Raw genomic sequence first — 16,395 nt, forward strand, 5'->3', positions numbered from 1 at the left:
TCCTCACTCTTCCCTGTAGCTGAGATGGCCTGGTGACATGGAGGGACCAGGGAATAGTTATCTTGGGCTCCTTGTAGCCACTTAGTGTGATTAACTGTCCGTCAGCCAGACCTGGGTGGTCTGTGTGGGCCAAGCAAACTGTAGTTTGGTAGAAACTGGTAAAAGCTACCTTTGACACAGCGTGTCCCCCTCTCTTGGGACTGCCCAGCCTTCTGTTCTGAGGAGGCAGATTGTTCCTTATGTGCAGGTTTGCTTAGTACAGAGTGACCGTCAAGAGTGGGTGAGGGGTAGTGTTTCAGGCTTGGCATGGGTACTCTCTGATGTGGACAGACCCTGAATGTGGTGTCACGTGCTTTCAGTCTCCCCCCACTTCCTGACACAGCCCTCTGTGTATTTCAGTTGCCGCCCTCCCCTCTCTGCAGTGGCCCCTTAGGGGCAGCACTGACAGTGAGCTCAACCCCCACAGTAGCTGAGGCATCTCATTCTTTGTGGTGGCGTCTTCACTCCTGTGATTTTTGCTTTTACAGGCAAAGCACCCCCTAACCTGCCCCAGGGAGTACCTCCCCTGCTGCACAACCAGTACCTCGTGGGCCCTGGAGGACTGCTTCCTGCCTATCCTGTGAGTGCATGGTTGTAGCTCCTGGCCGCCCGATTCCTCTGGCCTTAGTGGCTGACACCTGGCAGGCCCTGGTGAGGCAGGCCTTGGGTTGCTGCTGCTCCTTCCCTATTTCTCCCTCATCTAGTCTCCATCAAGGCAAGGTGTCTTCCCACGGCAGATGGTCTGGGTCCCCTTCCAGAATATGTCCTAGCTCCCCAACCTTGTTTTGGGCCCCCATATGGGCCTGGGCTTCCCAAGGGATGAATGTGGACCCTAAAACCCTTTTTGGTCCTCACGCAGATCTATGGCTATGACGAGCTCCAGATGCTGCAGTCACGGCTGCCAATGGTGAGTGGGATGTGGCAGGGGGTGGGGAGGCTTCAGGCTCTTTCACAGGTCCTCTCTCCGTAGGCCTTCACGATCACCCTTCTGAGGAAGCTGCTTGCATCTGGGGGTGGTGCCTAGTGCCACTGTCGCTTTGGCATGAGTGTCCTGTGCTTATTACTGCTTGGGAACTTGAAAACCATTGGGACCTCAGTTCTCAAGTCCTCTCCTTTGCAGCACCTCTTATGTGGCCATCACTGATACTTGTGATGGCAGCTTTGCTTGTCTGTCCCCAGCTGAGTCACTCACTGGAGTGGACACTGTCTACGGGCCTTTGTGGGCCTGACCTGCCCTCACTGCTTGCAGGAATACTGGCCCCAGGATGTCCCTGGTTGCTGCAGCCTCACTGTGAGGCAAGGGCAGTGTCTTGAATGTGACCCTTACTTCCAGGATGAGGTGCCCGATCTTTAGGCAGAGCACCACGTGGGGCAGGTGCTCCCTGACTGATGCCTCTCCCTCCTTGGTCTGGCATTTCCCAGACTCCTGAGGATTTTCAGCAGCCTAGGGTGTTTGTCACATTATCAGGAAGTAGAAAGTTGTGCAGATGCTCTGTTGGATGTGATCTTTCCTGTTCTGAGGAGGAGGTTTTCCCCCACTGAGGTGTTCTTCCTCAGCCTCTTCCCCATTGGGCTGTCCCCTGCTCTGCCCGCCCACAAAGAGCCCAGGGTGCTGCAGGTGTCTCCTCCACCTCCCGGGCCTGGTGGCTGAAGGTCTTATCTTTCAGGAGAATGCTTCTCCGGTTGCTGAAGTATTTCCAGAGGTAGAGTCAGGGTAGCTGGGCAGTTCTTCTCCTTGGGTGCAAACCAGCAGCCCATCACACTGCTGCCCAAGGGCCTGCTGGACTCTCAGCTCCTGCCTGTATCCCCGATGGACCCGGGAAGGGTGTTGAAGACATGATGGCAGATTTCTAGGGTGATCAACAGAACTTAGGGTATCTGGAGGATGCCTGAGCCTTAGGGCTTTGCAGAAGAACTGGATGTGGCCCTCCCCCCTCCCCCCCTCGCTTACAGACATCCTACCCAGAAGCCCCAGGCATCAGAGATGGAATATAAGAGGGTGTTGTGATGGAGTCCCTAGGAACGTCTCCGTAGGATCCTAGCTCTGGGATCCTGCCTCGTAGTCGTTGGATCATTTTGTGCCTTAGACGATGAAATCCCCTCTGAGCCTATCTTTTGAGATAAATTGTGTTCATTTTCTGCTTTGTTCATTTATTAGCCTCTGGTACTTTTGTGTCTAGTTCCTGCCTTTGATTTTTCTTTCTTCTGTGAAAGAGCTCCCCCTCCTGGGCTTTTCTAGGCCTGCCTCCAGTTGTGACTTGCTAGCTCTGTGACTTCCTGGTCCTGCCTCCTTCTGGGGTTCAGGGCTGAGGAAGCTTTGGGTTTCCTGGAAGTTACGTGGAGAGGGGCCATAGGAGAATGTAGGTGCCATTCCTTGCCAGGGTGGCTCCCAGCTGATTGTGACCAGGTGCTGTTGGCCATGAAGGAAGCAGGAAAGCTTTCCCTCTGAGGCTTAGAGGCCAGGGCTGGGGTGCAGGATGTCTAGGACTGGCAAAGCCCTGGGTGGCGAGTAGGGGCCAGGTCAGACCTCCCCTTCTCCACCAAGCTCCACTGTTTTGCACTCTTGGTGTCTACACTTGGCCCAGCTCCTATATAGTCAGTGCTGTTGAGTGAGTGGTGAGCGGCCAATTCAGGACTTTATCTGGGGTCCTTTTGTACCCGTGCCTACCTGGAATTACGGTTCTGACCCCTGTTTAACCCTCAGGCACCTCCTCTCCTGCTGATTCCTTTTCAGGGTGCTTTCTTAGCTGCTCGTTAGAATCTGTCATGTAGGAAAGCCACTTGAGTAGGTTTGGTCTTTGACATTTACCAGCTTCTATCTGTGCTGTAAATTGCACATGAGATTGGGCCTCCAGTGGCTCTGCCTGGTGAAGGCTGATGGACTTGTCAGTGTATTTGCACACTGTGTGGCTGCCACATTGCACAATTCCCAAGGACACCATTTACTCTGAATTCTCTGAGTGCTGCCCTCTGGAGGTATGCATGTGTTGCTGCTGTCTGGGCTGTCTGGGGAGCATGGCATCACCTGGATGGCCTGTGCTGCCTCCTGGGCCTGGGATGAGGCCATTCTTGCTGATCGAGCCTCCCTGGTCTCTCCTAGGATTACTATGGAATTCCCTTCGCTACACCCACAGCTCTGGCCAGCCGAGATGGGAGCCTAGCTAATAACCCATATTCAGGTTAGTCTGCTTAGGGGGTGAGGAGTGGGGTGGAGGGGAGTGGGGCATGGGACTGTAGCTATTCCTAGGAATCTGGGAACAGAAGCAGAGGGGCTGAGAGAGGCCTGCTAGCTTCCTGTTTGCAGGAGACAGTCTGGCTTTTTTCCTGGTTGGATAAGGAGAGGGCAGGGGCAGTGATTGGAGTCCTTGATTCCTCTTCTCCTAGGTGATGTCACCAAGTTTGGCCGAGGTGACTCTGCATCCCCTGCACCCCCCACCACACTGGCTCAGCCACAGCAGAGCCAATCCCAGGCCCATCACACAGCCCAGCAGCCATTTCTGAATCCTGCGCTGCCACCTGGGTACAGCTACACTGGCCTCCCCTACTACACAGGCGTGCCTAGTGCCTTCCAGTATGGGCCCACCATGTTTGTGAGTATTTGTCAGGGGTGTTAATCCAGCTCTGGCGAGAAGCCGGGAGAGGGACGTGACCCTACTCAGTCTCACCTTGGCCCTCAGGAACGTTTTAGGCTGGAGCCAAAGCTACTTGCCCATCTGTTTTTATAGCTGCTAGCACGTGTTGTACTAGTGAACACAGACCAGTCCCTTGTGGTTGTGCCACCTGCTGCCTAGGGCTATGCCGGGGCTACCTGACCTGCACCCCCTGTCCTGGTCCTTCACTGATACCTCTCCTGCTTCCCCCCCAGGTCCCTCCCGCCTCAGCCAAGCAGCATGGTGTGAACCTCAGCACCCCCAGCACCCCTTTCCAGCAGGCCAGTGGTTATGGCCAGCACAGCTACAGCACAGGTGAGGGGTGCTCCCAGCAGAGAGATGCAGATGGGACAGGCTTGCCTAGCTCACACGTACCTCTTGTACCCTGCCACGCTAGGTTATGATGACCTGACCCAGGGGACAGCAGCGGGAGACTACACCAAGGGTGGCTATGGTGGATCATCGCAGGCACAAAACAAGTCTGCAGGTTCTGGGCCTGGCAAAGGTAGCGTCTACCCCTCCTTTCCAGGATTGAGGCCCAGAGTAGTTGTCTTCTACTGACTCTTTCTCAGGCAAGGCTGTCCCAGAGAGCCCCTGGAGGTGGGGGAGGCTGGAGCCTGGGCCCGATTGCTGTGAGAACAACTGCTTTCCCTCCTAGGAGTGTCTGTGTCTTCAAGCACCACCGGCCTGCCCGATATGACTGGCTCGGTCTACAGCAAGACTCAGGTGAGGGAGGATTCGGGCGGACGGGGAGGGCCGTGGGAGGTGCAGCCTGAGCTGACCCTTACTGTTGTCTCTCTACCCTGCAGACTTTTGACAAGCAGGGATTTCACGCAGGGACTCCTCCACCGTTCAGCCTGCCCTCGGCCTTGGGCTCCACCGGGCCCCTGGCTGCTGGAGCTGCCCCTGGTTATGCGCCCCCGCCGTTCTTGCACATTCTGCCTGCCCACCAGCAGCCTCACTCACAGCTGCTGCACCACCACCTTCCACAGGATGCCCAGGTGAGCCCAGTGATGGAGGCAGCCACCCTGCCCTGGACTGGGGGTTCTGTTCCGCCCCTTACAGCCTTGTCTCCTCCTCCTCCTCAGAGTGGCTCGGGTCAGCGCAGCCAGCCCAGCTCCCTGCAGCCCAAGTCGCAAGCCTCCAAGCCTGCCTACGGCAACTCACCATACTGGACAAACTGAACCCTGAAGAGAGGGGTGGGCTGGGGCGGGGCTTGCCCTGGGCAGGAGAGAACACACGGAGCCCATTGCTGGGAGCCCAGTGCCCTTTCCTAGAATTCCTGAGACATGTAACTGTGTCAGCCGAGCCTCTGTGGGGAGCCTGCCTCCCAGACTCGCTCTTGTATGTAATGTATTTATGTATGTATTTGTAAATGTGATAGAAGTCTTGGGGGAGTGGGGGGTACAGCTGCTACTCTTAGCCAGGCCTTCTCTCCCGACTCCAGCCCCTTTTCACTGTAGCAAATAAGCCCCTTTTTCCACTTCTGCCTTTAGGCCTTCTGTATAGCCTCCCAGCCAGCGGGCAGCTGGGAGCAGTGTCTGGAAGGGCTGGTTGAAGGCAGTTTGGGTCTTGGGGTCAGGTACCAATGAAGAATCACGACTTATCTTGCTCCCTTGTACGCCATTATTTGAGGTTTCCTTCTCTGTGTAATTACTTTATCCCTCGCTTTTTGAGAAACTGGTCTTTTTGTCATTTGTCCTGCTCCTCTCCTGCCAAATCTTGATCTGGGAATAGCAGAGATATCCTTCCTGCCCAATGTGAAAGTGGCACCTATTTGTCTGCATATAGAGCAGAGGCTTCTGCTTCTGGTCTTGTCCCCAAGAGACTTGCCTTCCTCTGGCTGACCATTTTTAAAAACAGTCTGAAGTTGCACTCAGATGTTCAGTCAGTCTGCTCCCTTTAAAAAACAAAAAAAATCAAAGAGATGCTGTCACCTCAGTGAGAGCATGTCTCCAAGCAAAGGCTCCTCTATTCCAGTTGTCCTGAACCAGGTGGGCGACTGTTTCAGGGGTTTTCTCTTCTGCTCCATCTCCACCTAATAAAGTTCTGAGAGCATGCGCAGTCTCTGTGTGGTGTGACTCAAGGGCAGCTCAGGGTGGAGGCTGTCTTCATTATTGTTCCAGGCAGCCTGGACTTCACAGGGCTGAAGTATAGCTCATGTCGTCAGTCTTCGGACAATAGGTTGTGAAGGCTTAAATTGGTATTCCTTCTCTCACCTCGGCCTGGGTCAGCAGCCAGGGGGTGTAAAGGTAAATGATAAGGCTGAAAAGACTGCTAACCCTCCTGACAGGCAGTGGTTCTCAAAGTTCACTTTGATAAGGCAGTCTCTGTTTAAAGGCCCGATCAACAGGAATACTATGACAGGGTAACTTCTTTTCCAAATGTTAGCTGACATTAAATCTGAAGTAAAGGTAAGAACTGAGGCTATTTTTCTCGTGGCCAGAGGGAGAGTGAGTTTGGATAGCTAGTCCTCCTCTCCATCCTGTGTTCTTCACCAAGCAAAGAGAATCTTGATTGATAGTGAAGGGATGGGATTGAACAGACTAGTGACTTGGGGTGTTTTGAAGTAGGTAAGTGGGGGGGCGCCTGGGTGGCTTAGTCGGTTAAGCGTCCGACTTTCGCTTAGGTCATGATCTCGCGGTTCGTGGGTTCGAGCCCCGCGTCGGGCTCTGTGCTGACTGCCAGCTCAGAGCCTGGAGCCTGTTTCAGTCTGTGACTCCCTCTCTCTCTGACCCTCCCCTGCTCACGCTGTCTCTCTCTCTCTCCTAGAAATAAATAAAAAACATTAAAAAAAAAAAAAAATTTTGAAGTAGGTAAGTGGGTCCTGGGCTAAATATCTGCTTCACAAAGTCCCAAGCAGCCATTCACCTCGGGCCAAGATTCTAGTGCAGCTCCTTCCTCCTCCCAGGCTGCCAATCAGGGAGGAACCGGGGCCACCCACTAGTTGTGTCTCACAGGAGGCAGGTCGCCCCACTTGGTCTGTCGCACAACTGTGCTCCGAGAGGTGTTGCCAAAGGCACGGCAGCCTCCCATTTCATTCCTACATAACCCTCAGACTAGGCTAAAGAAGCAAACGGAAGTGGTGCCTCAAATACTGGTCATGTCACTGTGCCAGAACCAGGGTCTGTCTTTACCATTTCTGCTTTTGGCCTCTAAAGTCAGTGGTCATTTCAGCAGATGGGGCACATGCTGCTGTTGCAAACAGCTGCGTTGTGCACAGCTTAAGGTCCTGACCAGGAAAAAAAAAAAAGGTAAGTGTCCATAAGTAAAACAAAACAGGGACTTAAACGATATGATCTCTTGCCTGATGTCTTGCTTCTTAGCAGCAGGAAGTTCAGAAGACAAATGACAGTGAAACAAAATGCTTACCTAAGGAGGGCAGTGGAGCACTCTCATCCCTTCACCAAGCTCCATGTATCAGCAGGTTGTGCTCTAAGAATTAAGGGTAACCAGTGTTTGTATCTTTAATAATCTTTCCTAAAAGCCAGCTAGGTACCGGGGATATTTATTGTGTGAGGAGGGGAGTTGAGCAGAATATCCTATAAGGCAAATCAGTGAGATTTGTTTTTGGTTTTTGATTTTTCACCTGAGTGATGGGTGTAATCTGCAAGGGAACAGTGGAAATACTGAGACCATTTTTTAGTTTTCTTTAACACAAAGAAGAGGGTCATCCCATGGGGAAGTAGCAATACAGGTATATTTTATTTCACATTTTATTAGTAGACAGATGGGCAGAAAAAGACAAAATAAACCACTAAAGGGGAAGTTCAACACAAAAATGCATCAGATAATCTTTTCTCATAAGTTAAACTGAAGAAAAACATCTACAATTTCAGCTAAGAAAACTATTAAAGTCAGGTGTGTCCTGCTGGTTTCAGAATAGTTGAAAATTGCATCTGAATCTTTTTGTAAATGTAAACCATTTTTATCAGAATGAGGGGTGGGGGGTGGGGAGTTAATGTTCAGTGGAGAACTACACACTTTCCCCTTCAATCTCTTAACTGCATATGACCCAAACATAAGGAAACCAGCAAATAAAGAAGCAAGTAATCACCAAGGAAGAGGAAAGAAGGGGCTACAGAAAAGTTTGGCTACTAGAAAAGAACTCTGGAATGATATGAAATAGAAAGAGGGGGAAGACTCTGAGAAGCAACAACGGAATCATGATATTACTTTCTCCACCCAGCCTCCAAACACACAAACCTGAAGAGCATCCAGAGAGGCCTCCACTAGAATCAAAAGGAATCTAAAAATGCAGGATTCTGAATTCATCTCAACACCAAATAATCACAACTGTACTTACAAGGTTGTGGCCTGAGCCTGAGACCTCTACTCTCAAAAAGAAAAAAGTTACATGCTTAAGTTTTCTTTTGCCACAGGAGGTGTTCTCAGGACAGAGCTCTGGAACCAGCATCTGGTTTTTTACAGGTCAGTCTGAGTTATCAGAATGTCTACCTGCTAGCCAATCAACACATGCCAGTTTTTCTGGAATTGATTGTACTCTTATCGGAGGCAAACCCAGCCCTCCACAGTAACACCCCAAAGGGCTGAAGAGGTATGACCTCCACCTGGCTCTCTGGCTCCCTGAGTCAACGTGCAACAGAGGCCAGCAGGGCCTAATGGGACAGGGCTGAGCAACACCGCACCTTGCACAATGCCAAGGTGCCTGGCCTGCCCTGGCAGAGAAATGCTTTTGCTTAAGGGATAAAAGAAAATGTATATAGGGCTCCAAGAGAGCAGACCAAGCTACTGGCTGTAAACGTGTGTGGGGGTGACGGGGTAATTGGAGCATTATGAGAGACTTTGAGCTCCAGAAGATATGCAGATTATAAGCGTGGGGTGTAAAAAGCTAGTTCCAACATCTTTCTATGAGAATATGTGGCCAGTGTTTGTTTTGTCACAAAGAGCTGCTCTGTTCTCTGAATCTGACTGGAATCGCTAGATTCAGGGATGCAAGTAGTCCTAGCCCCTTAGGAACTGGACAGAGATTCTGGGACCAGGCTCATCACTGTCCCATATGAACCTTTGCATGTTAACATCCCCACTTAATACCAAATCAAACTTTAGAGGCCAGAGAGGTCTGCTGGGCATTAGTTAGCAAATGTTTGGAGTTTGAAGAGCTAATGAAAACCCTGAGATCAGAAAGGAAGGAGGAGCTAAGGAAGTAAGCATCACCTACTCTGTTCTAGGATCCATCCTACCCCTGTCCCTCAACAACCCTTTGGTTCTTTCTGAGCTATGATCTGAAGAAAATGACACCTGTGCACAGGGATCTGGAGGAGGATCATAGCCAGTCTCTGCTGTATTTTCCTTCCAAAGTCTAATTTTACATTATAATGATTTTCCCCACTGAAAGAACACTGCCCTCCTGTGAACTGGCCCACTCCCTAAAGAAACAAAAATCACCGCGCCAAGTTCTGAAGTCCCTGGTTGGTGAAGGCTGATGGATCTCAATATTGATTGGAGTAACACGTGATTGAGACCGGGGAAGTCAAAGCTGCAGCCGCTGCACAGTTGGAAGAGCTAGCGTTGCCCAGACACTGCCTGCAGCCAATTCCCTCGGCCCTGCTAGAAGAGTCAAGGTAGCCCAGGGCAAGCTCCATGCACAACTTCTGCTTGCCCTCCACAGCCAGAGTACATTGAAAGGAGAGAAAAGTCCAGGTCACATCCAACGAGGAAAGCGGAAACTGGTCACTCGTGTCTCCTATCCACAGCTATCACTATCGGCATAAGCAGCTCTATGAAAACCAAAATCTTAACACATGCACCTAGGATTAATACTGAGTAATTAAAACTGGCTACTTAAACTCTCACCATGAGGATTTTTAAAAAATCTCTGAGGGAAAGGCCATGTTCACATAAGATGTTTTCTTACCCAACAGTGGTCACCAGTAGTTTTGACTTTTTTTCCCCAGCAGCATCAACCAAAATTGGCATAGTGATTTTAAACTCCTTGTTCCCGATCACTAAGACTCCACACACACACTCCACTCCACTCCACTCTCCCCACTCCCTTTGGGTGGGGAGGGTAACAACTCTGTCTTTAAAATAAATAGCAATCAAGTGCTCAGTTCTATGTAAAGTATGAATATTTATTTCAGGCTTTAGATCCCAATCAATTTCAAAAAACAAAATCTGATCTCTCTCCTCAGAGTAGCTGAGGCCCCGTGTTAGAATGATTTCCTGGAGGCTGACGGGTCTCTGTGCCCTTTAAAACACTTCATCAGGCTTAGCACAAAGTCCCTGATGCCCACTGTATCCCAGCTTTAAGTCGGGAAAGGAAACAAAACTCACCACCATGGGGCTGATCGAATGCACACACACTAATGTAAATGAGCAGCTAAACCTTGGCAAATTTGCTTTTTTTTTTTTTTTTTTTAAGTTTGTTTTGTGGGGTTTTTATATTTTTTTTTCCATTTTCTTTTGCTACTCAGCATATGCAGCACTTGTGAACTTCCAACTGGTTCCCAGCTTTAAACAAACGTCTTGATGAAAGAATCTAAAAACAGACCAAACGTGTTTTTGCTGTGAACACTCTGTAGAGACGAAGTGAGGCGAAAGTTTGGGTTTGAAGAAGAAAAAAAAGAATCAATACAGTGATGGAAGGGTAAAGAATGCAAGAATTCAGACATTCTGTGGAGGATTACTTTCTCTCCGTTAAGAGGTCCATAAAAAGGAGCAAACTGAGATCCATAAGGGGAGTCAGCAGGAGCCGTGTTTGTTTTTCCCACCCCCGTGATAGGTTTTTGTTGAGGGGCCACTGCTAGGTCCCCTCTTGCTCCCCTCCCTTTGGCCTGAGACGGCAGGGCAGTACAGGGGCACTGAAGGAGCACGTCACGACTCCTCATTCCCAGAATCATCATCATCATAGCAGTCGGCATCCTCCTCCTCCTCATCTTCATCATCGATGTCGTCGTCGTACAAGTCGTCATAAAGCAAATCTGAGCTGTTGTCATTGGAAGGCACTTTAGTTTTGATGCAGTATTCCGCCAGGGTCGTGGGGACCTTCACTCCATCCTTTTCTGCTTCAGCTTTAGTGGCTGAAACCTGTTTCCTGAAGGGAGACAGTTTGTTAGTCTCTGTCTTGAAGACAGATTTACAATTGGCCTTTCTTAATAATCAAGATTCTTTATGACTCAGGTTTCTCAATTTCAGTGTCTGCCTAAAAGCATCTGACAGATACTACACCAAAGGTTCTCAGCCCATCAGAGTGAAGAACACTCAAATAATAACCTTCTGGAGGGTATTTAAAAGCAGTGGATCTCAGAGGTTGATCAGCCAGGAATCACCTCAGACATTTTTTTCCTCTGCGTCCTCTCACACCAAACTCTGTACAACCCCAACCACTCTTCTTTATTCAATAATCCTGCCATTTGCTCTTACAGTAGATTCCAAATTAGAATAGGCTCCAGTGATGCATGAGAAACCTGCCTCCCACTTCATTCACGTCACCCAAAATACATATGCCATCCTGGTTTTCTTTTCTCTCCCTTCCTTCCTTTCTCACTCTCTTTCTTTCAGTAACTTGAACACCACTTGTTCTGTGTAGATCAGTTGCTCTTCTCCTGAATTGCTAATTTGGCTACTTATGTCACTCAGATCTGTACTTAGAAGTACAGGCGTTCTGACAACCCAATTTAAAGCAGTCACTCTAAAATTTATAGTAACTCCTTTGCATTATGCCACTTAATCACTAATAATTTTTTCTATGATCTTCCCCTATTTGTTAATTTTTCTGTTAGTTCCTCCTCCTCCCCCACCCAAACGTCAACTTCACTGGAGTAGAGACTTTGTATTTTTTGGTCACTTTTTTAAAAAAGTGTTTGAGAAAGCACATGTGCACACACACATGCAAGCCGGGGAAGGGCAGAGGGAAAGAGATTGCCAAAAAGGTTCCACGCTCTCAGCACTCCTATGTGCACTTATTACATGGTCATTTGCTTACAAATTCTTAGCAGTAAAGTGTGAGCTCCTCAAGGAGAAAGACTGCCTTAATAACCAAGAGTACCTGACAAGAAGCTGGTGTGTAATTAATGTGGAAAGAATTAAGAGACTGAGATAAACCCTTAAATTAAGAAAGCCTGGGTGGCTCATTTGGTTAAGCATCCAACTCTTGATCAGCTGAGGTTATGGTTTCAAAGGTTCATGAGTTCGAGCCCCGCCTCAGGCTCTGCACTGATATCAAGGAGACTGCTTGGGATTCTCTCTCTGCCCCTCCCCTACTTGCTCTCCCCCCCCCCCAAAAAAAGTGTATTTATATATATAAATAAATTTCTAAATATATGTATTATAAAGAATACAATTACCTTGGGGATAAAAATTCTTTACTTACTAAATCCTACCCTTTCCTTGAACATCAGGCTCAGCTCTAATTGTTTTGTGAAGTACTCCCATCTTTCAATCCTTAATCTACTCCATCTCTTCTAAATCTCCAGATTTTTACTATTTATATGAATTTATCTTCAATCTTTGGTATACACCAGTCACCTAGGTGGCTGCTAAAAATGAAATACACATGCCTAGATTCTATCCTTATAATCTTATTAAATGACTATGGATATGAAAGTGGGTCTAAAGGTGGTTCTAGTGGGCAGAAATCAGGAAGTACTGATCTGTATATAGATTATTCAGTTATGTTTTCTGTACAGTTTTTAAAAATATATCACATGGTATTGTGCTGACAAGAGTTATAAAGAGGGACTCTATTTGTATAAATACTAGTGCTTAATAAACTATGCACAGTGGAACTGTTCTTGGGGCTCTATTTTAAGGGTATAAAATGTAACAGTACTAAGGGGAAATGAATATTGCAACTCAAATATCAATTCTTGGATACTGTTATGAAAACCTTACATCCATCCTACTCAGGATATGATCGAGAGCTGACTGATTCAGCCCCAATAACTTCTACTTTTTGCCCCCTTTTTTATACCGATGGAAAAACTAAAGACCCAAAAAGTTAACTGATAAAAAGGTCATATGACCGGTGGCTGAGCTACAAGTAGATTCCAAATCTCCTACTATGACTCTGTTCAACATATACTAGTATTACTGACAATGATGATATGCAGAAGATACTTGCTGGTATGGTCAAAAGGGCCAAAAACTATAAGGCTTCATTAAAAATTCTGAAAACAAAAACATCTAGAATGTCTGGAAATACTTTGGGTATCTGCTACACTTAGTGGGCATGCTGAAAATCCTAAACAGTGTCCCTAGAATGATTCGGAGGCAGAGTCTGCAAACTTCAATGACTGAGCACCTGGAGGTTCTGGTTCCCAGGAAATCAGATCTGCTGCAGCTTTATCTTCCAGTGTGTGCTCTCTCAAAAGCCAAACTCATTAGGCTCAGGCAGAAATCTCTTCCCAAACAATAAATTTAAATTGAGAGAAACAGAGTAGATATGCAAGTTTAATTAAAACCCTTGGTTCAGTATGAAGACTTGAGGTAATCAAAAAGAAGGTAAAACAAGGCACCTTACCTAATGATTTCAGCATATTCTTTGTCTTTTCCTTTACTGTCCCTCCATTTCCTGAACATAACTGAAGCATCCACATTGGCTGGGGAGAAGGTGTTGGGCTCATTGAGCAATGAGATTACACTTAACAGGATAGTCCTAGAAATAGGAGGGAAGGGGGGGGGGGATCAGTTACAAATATTCATATTTTCAAGATCCAAAAATATTGTGCTTTTAAATTTAAGACTATAATATTTGAGACCTTAGGGGAGTAGAAACAGAATATAAGATTTTGTTTTCAGTACTCAGCTGGCTAGGCTAGCAACAAGCTGCTAACTAGGACACAAGAAATCTGCGAGCCTATCGTAAGGGTCATGTTGCAGGGTATGGAATAAACTCTGTAGAAGGCATGCATGGTCTTCAACTGGCTACATGTTCCAATCTGCAGAAAATGGAAGCCTGAAAGCTTTTCAAATAACATATTTCAAAAACTACAAATTAAGTGCAACAGGAAAAGAAAAACAAAAAATATTTAGCTTATTTAGGGCTATCCTTTCATGGGAGAAGGTTAAAAATGACCCTGTCCCCCAAATCTTCTTACCATGGCTGCTTAAGAGGATCTAAAAAATGATATTACATACAAACATATTTCCTTTCTGTACTTCTAAGGGAAGGAAGACATTTAAGCAGGAAAATGGAGGAAAACAACAGCCCAGACATGGAAGAACTAGTCTCTCTTTACTGAGCACTTCATATGTGTGAGAGGGCACGAACCATGACGTTGGATATACAATAGTGAGCAAGATAGATGCCATCCCGTATCTCCCACGGTTTGTAAGTCTTGTGGGAGATAAAGACAGGCAATTTTCATCCACCAATAAAAACCAGACACCTTAACCACAGGGAATAAGGTTTCTGTAGAAAACTAACCAGACCAGGCTCCAAAAAGACTTTAAATTATTCCCAAGGTGTTTTCCCCTAAAAGCTATGTGCATGTATGTAAAGAAAAAAATGGGGAGGAAAAATTAAATTTCTCTACCTTTTCTCACTGGCGCAAGGTTATAGATTGTGTTGCTGGAAAACAGCCTTTTGCTCCTGCCCCAAGCAAAAAAATAAAGGGATTGAGCCAGGCAATTTAGATGTTTGGTTTAATATTAGAAACCTTTCTAAAAAGGGTAAAGAGTTTCTGTTATGTGATTATTTAAGTGAAAGACACTTTCACAGACAACTTTCCCTTCTAGCTAAAATCCATTCATCATACACACCACACTCTTTTCTATTAAATTAAGAATAACTCCTTGTCCCTCCACACAAAGATCCTTCTGGATTTCTTCAGTAATTACAATATAAAATATTCACAGAAACTCCTCACTGCCAATGATGGGAAATGGACATAACATCCTAGAAGCAAAAGACAAACAAAAGTGGGTAGAACATTCCATAAGGGTTGCCTCAGAAGAACATATCCAAAACCTGTTAGGAAGATGAGGACAGGACAAAGTGTGGTATGGGGGGGGAGAGGAGGAAACACGACTCTAAATGGTCTAGCTCTGCACTGTCTACAACTTCCTGTGATGATGGAAATACATAATCTGTATTATCCAATATGATAATCACCAGGCACATGCAGCCAATGAGCACTGTGAAAGGTAGCTTGTGCAACTGAAGAACTAAATTTTTAACAATTAATTTAAATAGGTACGTGTAGTTAGGTAGTGGCTACCAGAATGGACAAGGTCTAGATAAGTTGCATTAACTGAATTAGGAAATTTGTCCCATGAGTAGTTTAACCAAGTTGATTTCCTTATATCTTGTGTTTATTATTAAAATATTGTGTTGGGAAATATTTTTAAAACGGTGAATTATTCATTTCTGTCAAAACAGAATACCATATATTTCTAAACGGAAATCTATCATGCTTTCAGAAGAAGTGTCAGGTACTACAGTGGACTATGAAAATAGTTTGGCTCAGCAAATATTCACTTCTTTCATTTTCATTTCTTCACTTATTCTGGACAGCAGGATCTTTTGTTTTTTAATGGGGAATCCACTCTATTGGTTCTGGTGGGGTTAATGGTTTAATCTTCCCTTACTATCATGCAAAACCTTCAAAGAAACAACCTACCTAACCACAGCAGCAGATATACTACCAAGTGCTGGCCAAAGGATTCTATCTACCTCATCATGATGCTGGATTTGGAGGTATGCATATAACCCAAGATGGGCCAATCAGAGCCTTGGTAGAACAATGATGTTCCAATAGCAGAAAGGCAATTAATTTTTATTCCTGATTGGATTGACAACTGTGAGAATAAGGAAAGTCTAGAGATGGTGGTCCTCTTTATTACCAAGTGGTAAAAGTCTGCCTAATAACAAGGCCAATACAGAGCAAAGCAGAATTGAGACTTTTTATCTCTAACAAAGATTCTTGATGTAATTCATACGCCATACCCTAGTTATAGGTAAATTATATATTGTTTCCCATGGGGTAGGTGGGACCTGGGATAACTTTAGCCTCTGCAGCAACAACTTCTGGCCAAAGGAGCATCTCCAGTTTACTTTGTGATCTGCGAATACAGTAACTTCATGTTTTTCTATGTATCAAGAATAGATAATCATACATATATTAAACCATATATGTATGGTTTAAACTCTCTAACATCTGTACCAAAATAATTTAACACAGGCCTTATACCTACGGCATATGATCGACAACTCTGTTAAGTATTATTAACCCTAGTTTTTTAAGTTTTAAAAATCTGTTTTAATGTTTATTTATTTATTCTTAAAGAGACAGAGAAAGCACAAGTTGGGATGGGACAGAGAATGCCAAATAGTTTCTGTACTGCCAGTGCAGAGCCTGAAGAGTGGCTTGATCCCACAAACCGTGGGGGTGCCAGGGTGGCTCAGTTGTTTAAGTGTCCAACTTCAGCTCAGGTCATGATCTCACGGTTCATGCATTCAAGTCCTTCCTCAGGCTCTGTAATGACAGTGTGGAGGCTTTCTTGGGATTCTCTGCCCCTCCCCTGCTCGTGCGTCCTCTCTCTCTCTCTCTCAAAAATAAATAAACATTAAAAAAACATTTAAAAAATATTAAAAAAAAAAACCAAAAAACCTCAGGACATCATACCTGAGCCAAAATCAAGAGTCAGAGGCTTAACTGACTGAGCCACCCAGGTACTCTTAAAGTTTTTTTAAATTACCTTTACACTCATCGTGGGGCTCGAACTCATGACTCCAAGATTA

At 46.2% G+C, this 16,395-nt stretch overlaps 2 protein-coding genes across 7 annotated transcripts in view; one reads left to right on the plus strand and one right to left on the minus strand.

Annotated features, from left to right (window-relative positions):
• The window catches only part of UBAP2 (ubiquitin associated protein 2), a 118,845-nt gene extending 113,092 nt beyond the window's left edge, over nucleotides 1-5,753 (plus strand). For all 6 annotated transcript variants that reach the window (XM_039247049.1, XM_039247051.1, XM_039247050.1 and 3 more), the window contains 9 exons: nucleotides 528-619; nucleotides 899-946; nucleotides 3,140-3,218; nucleotides 3,424-3,629; nucleotides 3,905-4,004; nucleotides 4,087-4,194; nucleotides 4,348-4,415; nucleotides 4,499-4,690; nucleotides 4,778-5,753. In XM_039247049.1, coding sequence (XP_039102980.1) covers nucleotides 528-619; nucleotides 899-946; nucleotides 3,140-3,218; nucleotides 3,424-3,629; nucleotides 3,905-4,004; nucleotides 4,087-4,194; nucleotides 4,348-4,415; nucleotides 4,499-4,690; nucleotides 4,778-4,873 — 989 coding nt within the window. In that variant the 3' untranslated portion in view covers nucleotides 4,874-5,753. The remainder of the gene's footprint in view (nucleotides 1-527; nucleotides 620-898; nucleotides 947-3,139; nucleotides 3,219-3,423; nucleotides 3,630-3,904; nucleotides 4,005-4,086; nucleotides 4,195-4,347; nucleotides 4,416-4,498; nucleotides 4,691-4,777) is intronic.
• Nucleotides 5,754-7,371: 1,618 nt separating this feature from the next.
• The window catches only part of UBE2R2 (ubiquitin conjugating enzyme E2 R2), a 115,237-nt gene continuing 106,213 nt past the window's right edge, over nucleotides 7,372-16,395 (minus strand). Inside the window, exons 4-5 of the mRNA XM_039247056.1 lie at nucleotides 13,174-13,308; nucleotides 7,372-10,746 (exon numbers count right to left, since the gene is read on the minus strand). Of these exons, the coding sequence (XP_039102987.1) occupies nucleotides 10,527-10,746; nucleotides 13,174-13,308 (355 nt within the window). The 3' untranslated portion in view covers nucleotides 7,372-10,526. The remainder of the gene's footprint in view (nucleotides 10,747-13,173; nucleotides 13,309-16,395) is intronic.

Source organism: Hyaena hyaena, unplaced genomic scaffold, assembly GCF_003009895.1.
Source record: "Hyaena hyaena isolate Hyena2069 unplaced genomic scaffold, ASM300989v1 scaffold_289, whole genome shotgun sequence".
NCBI lineage: Eukaryota > Metazoa > Chordata > Mammalia > Carnivora > Hyaenidae > Hyaena > Hyaena hyaena.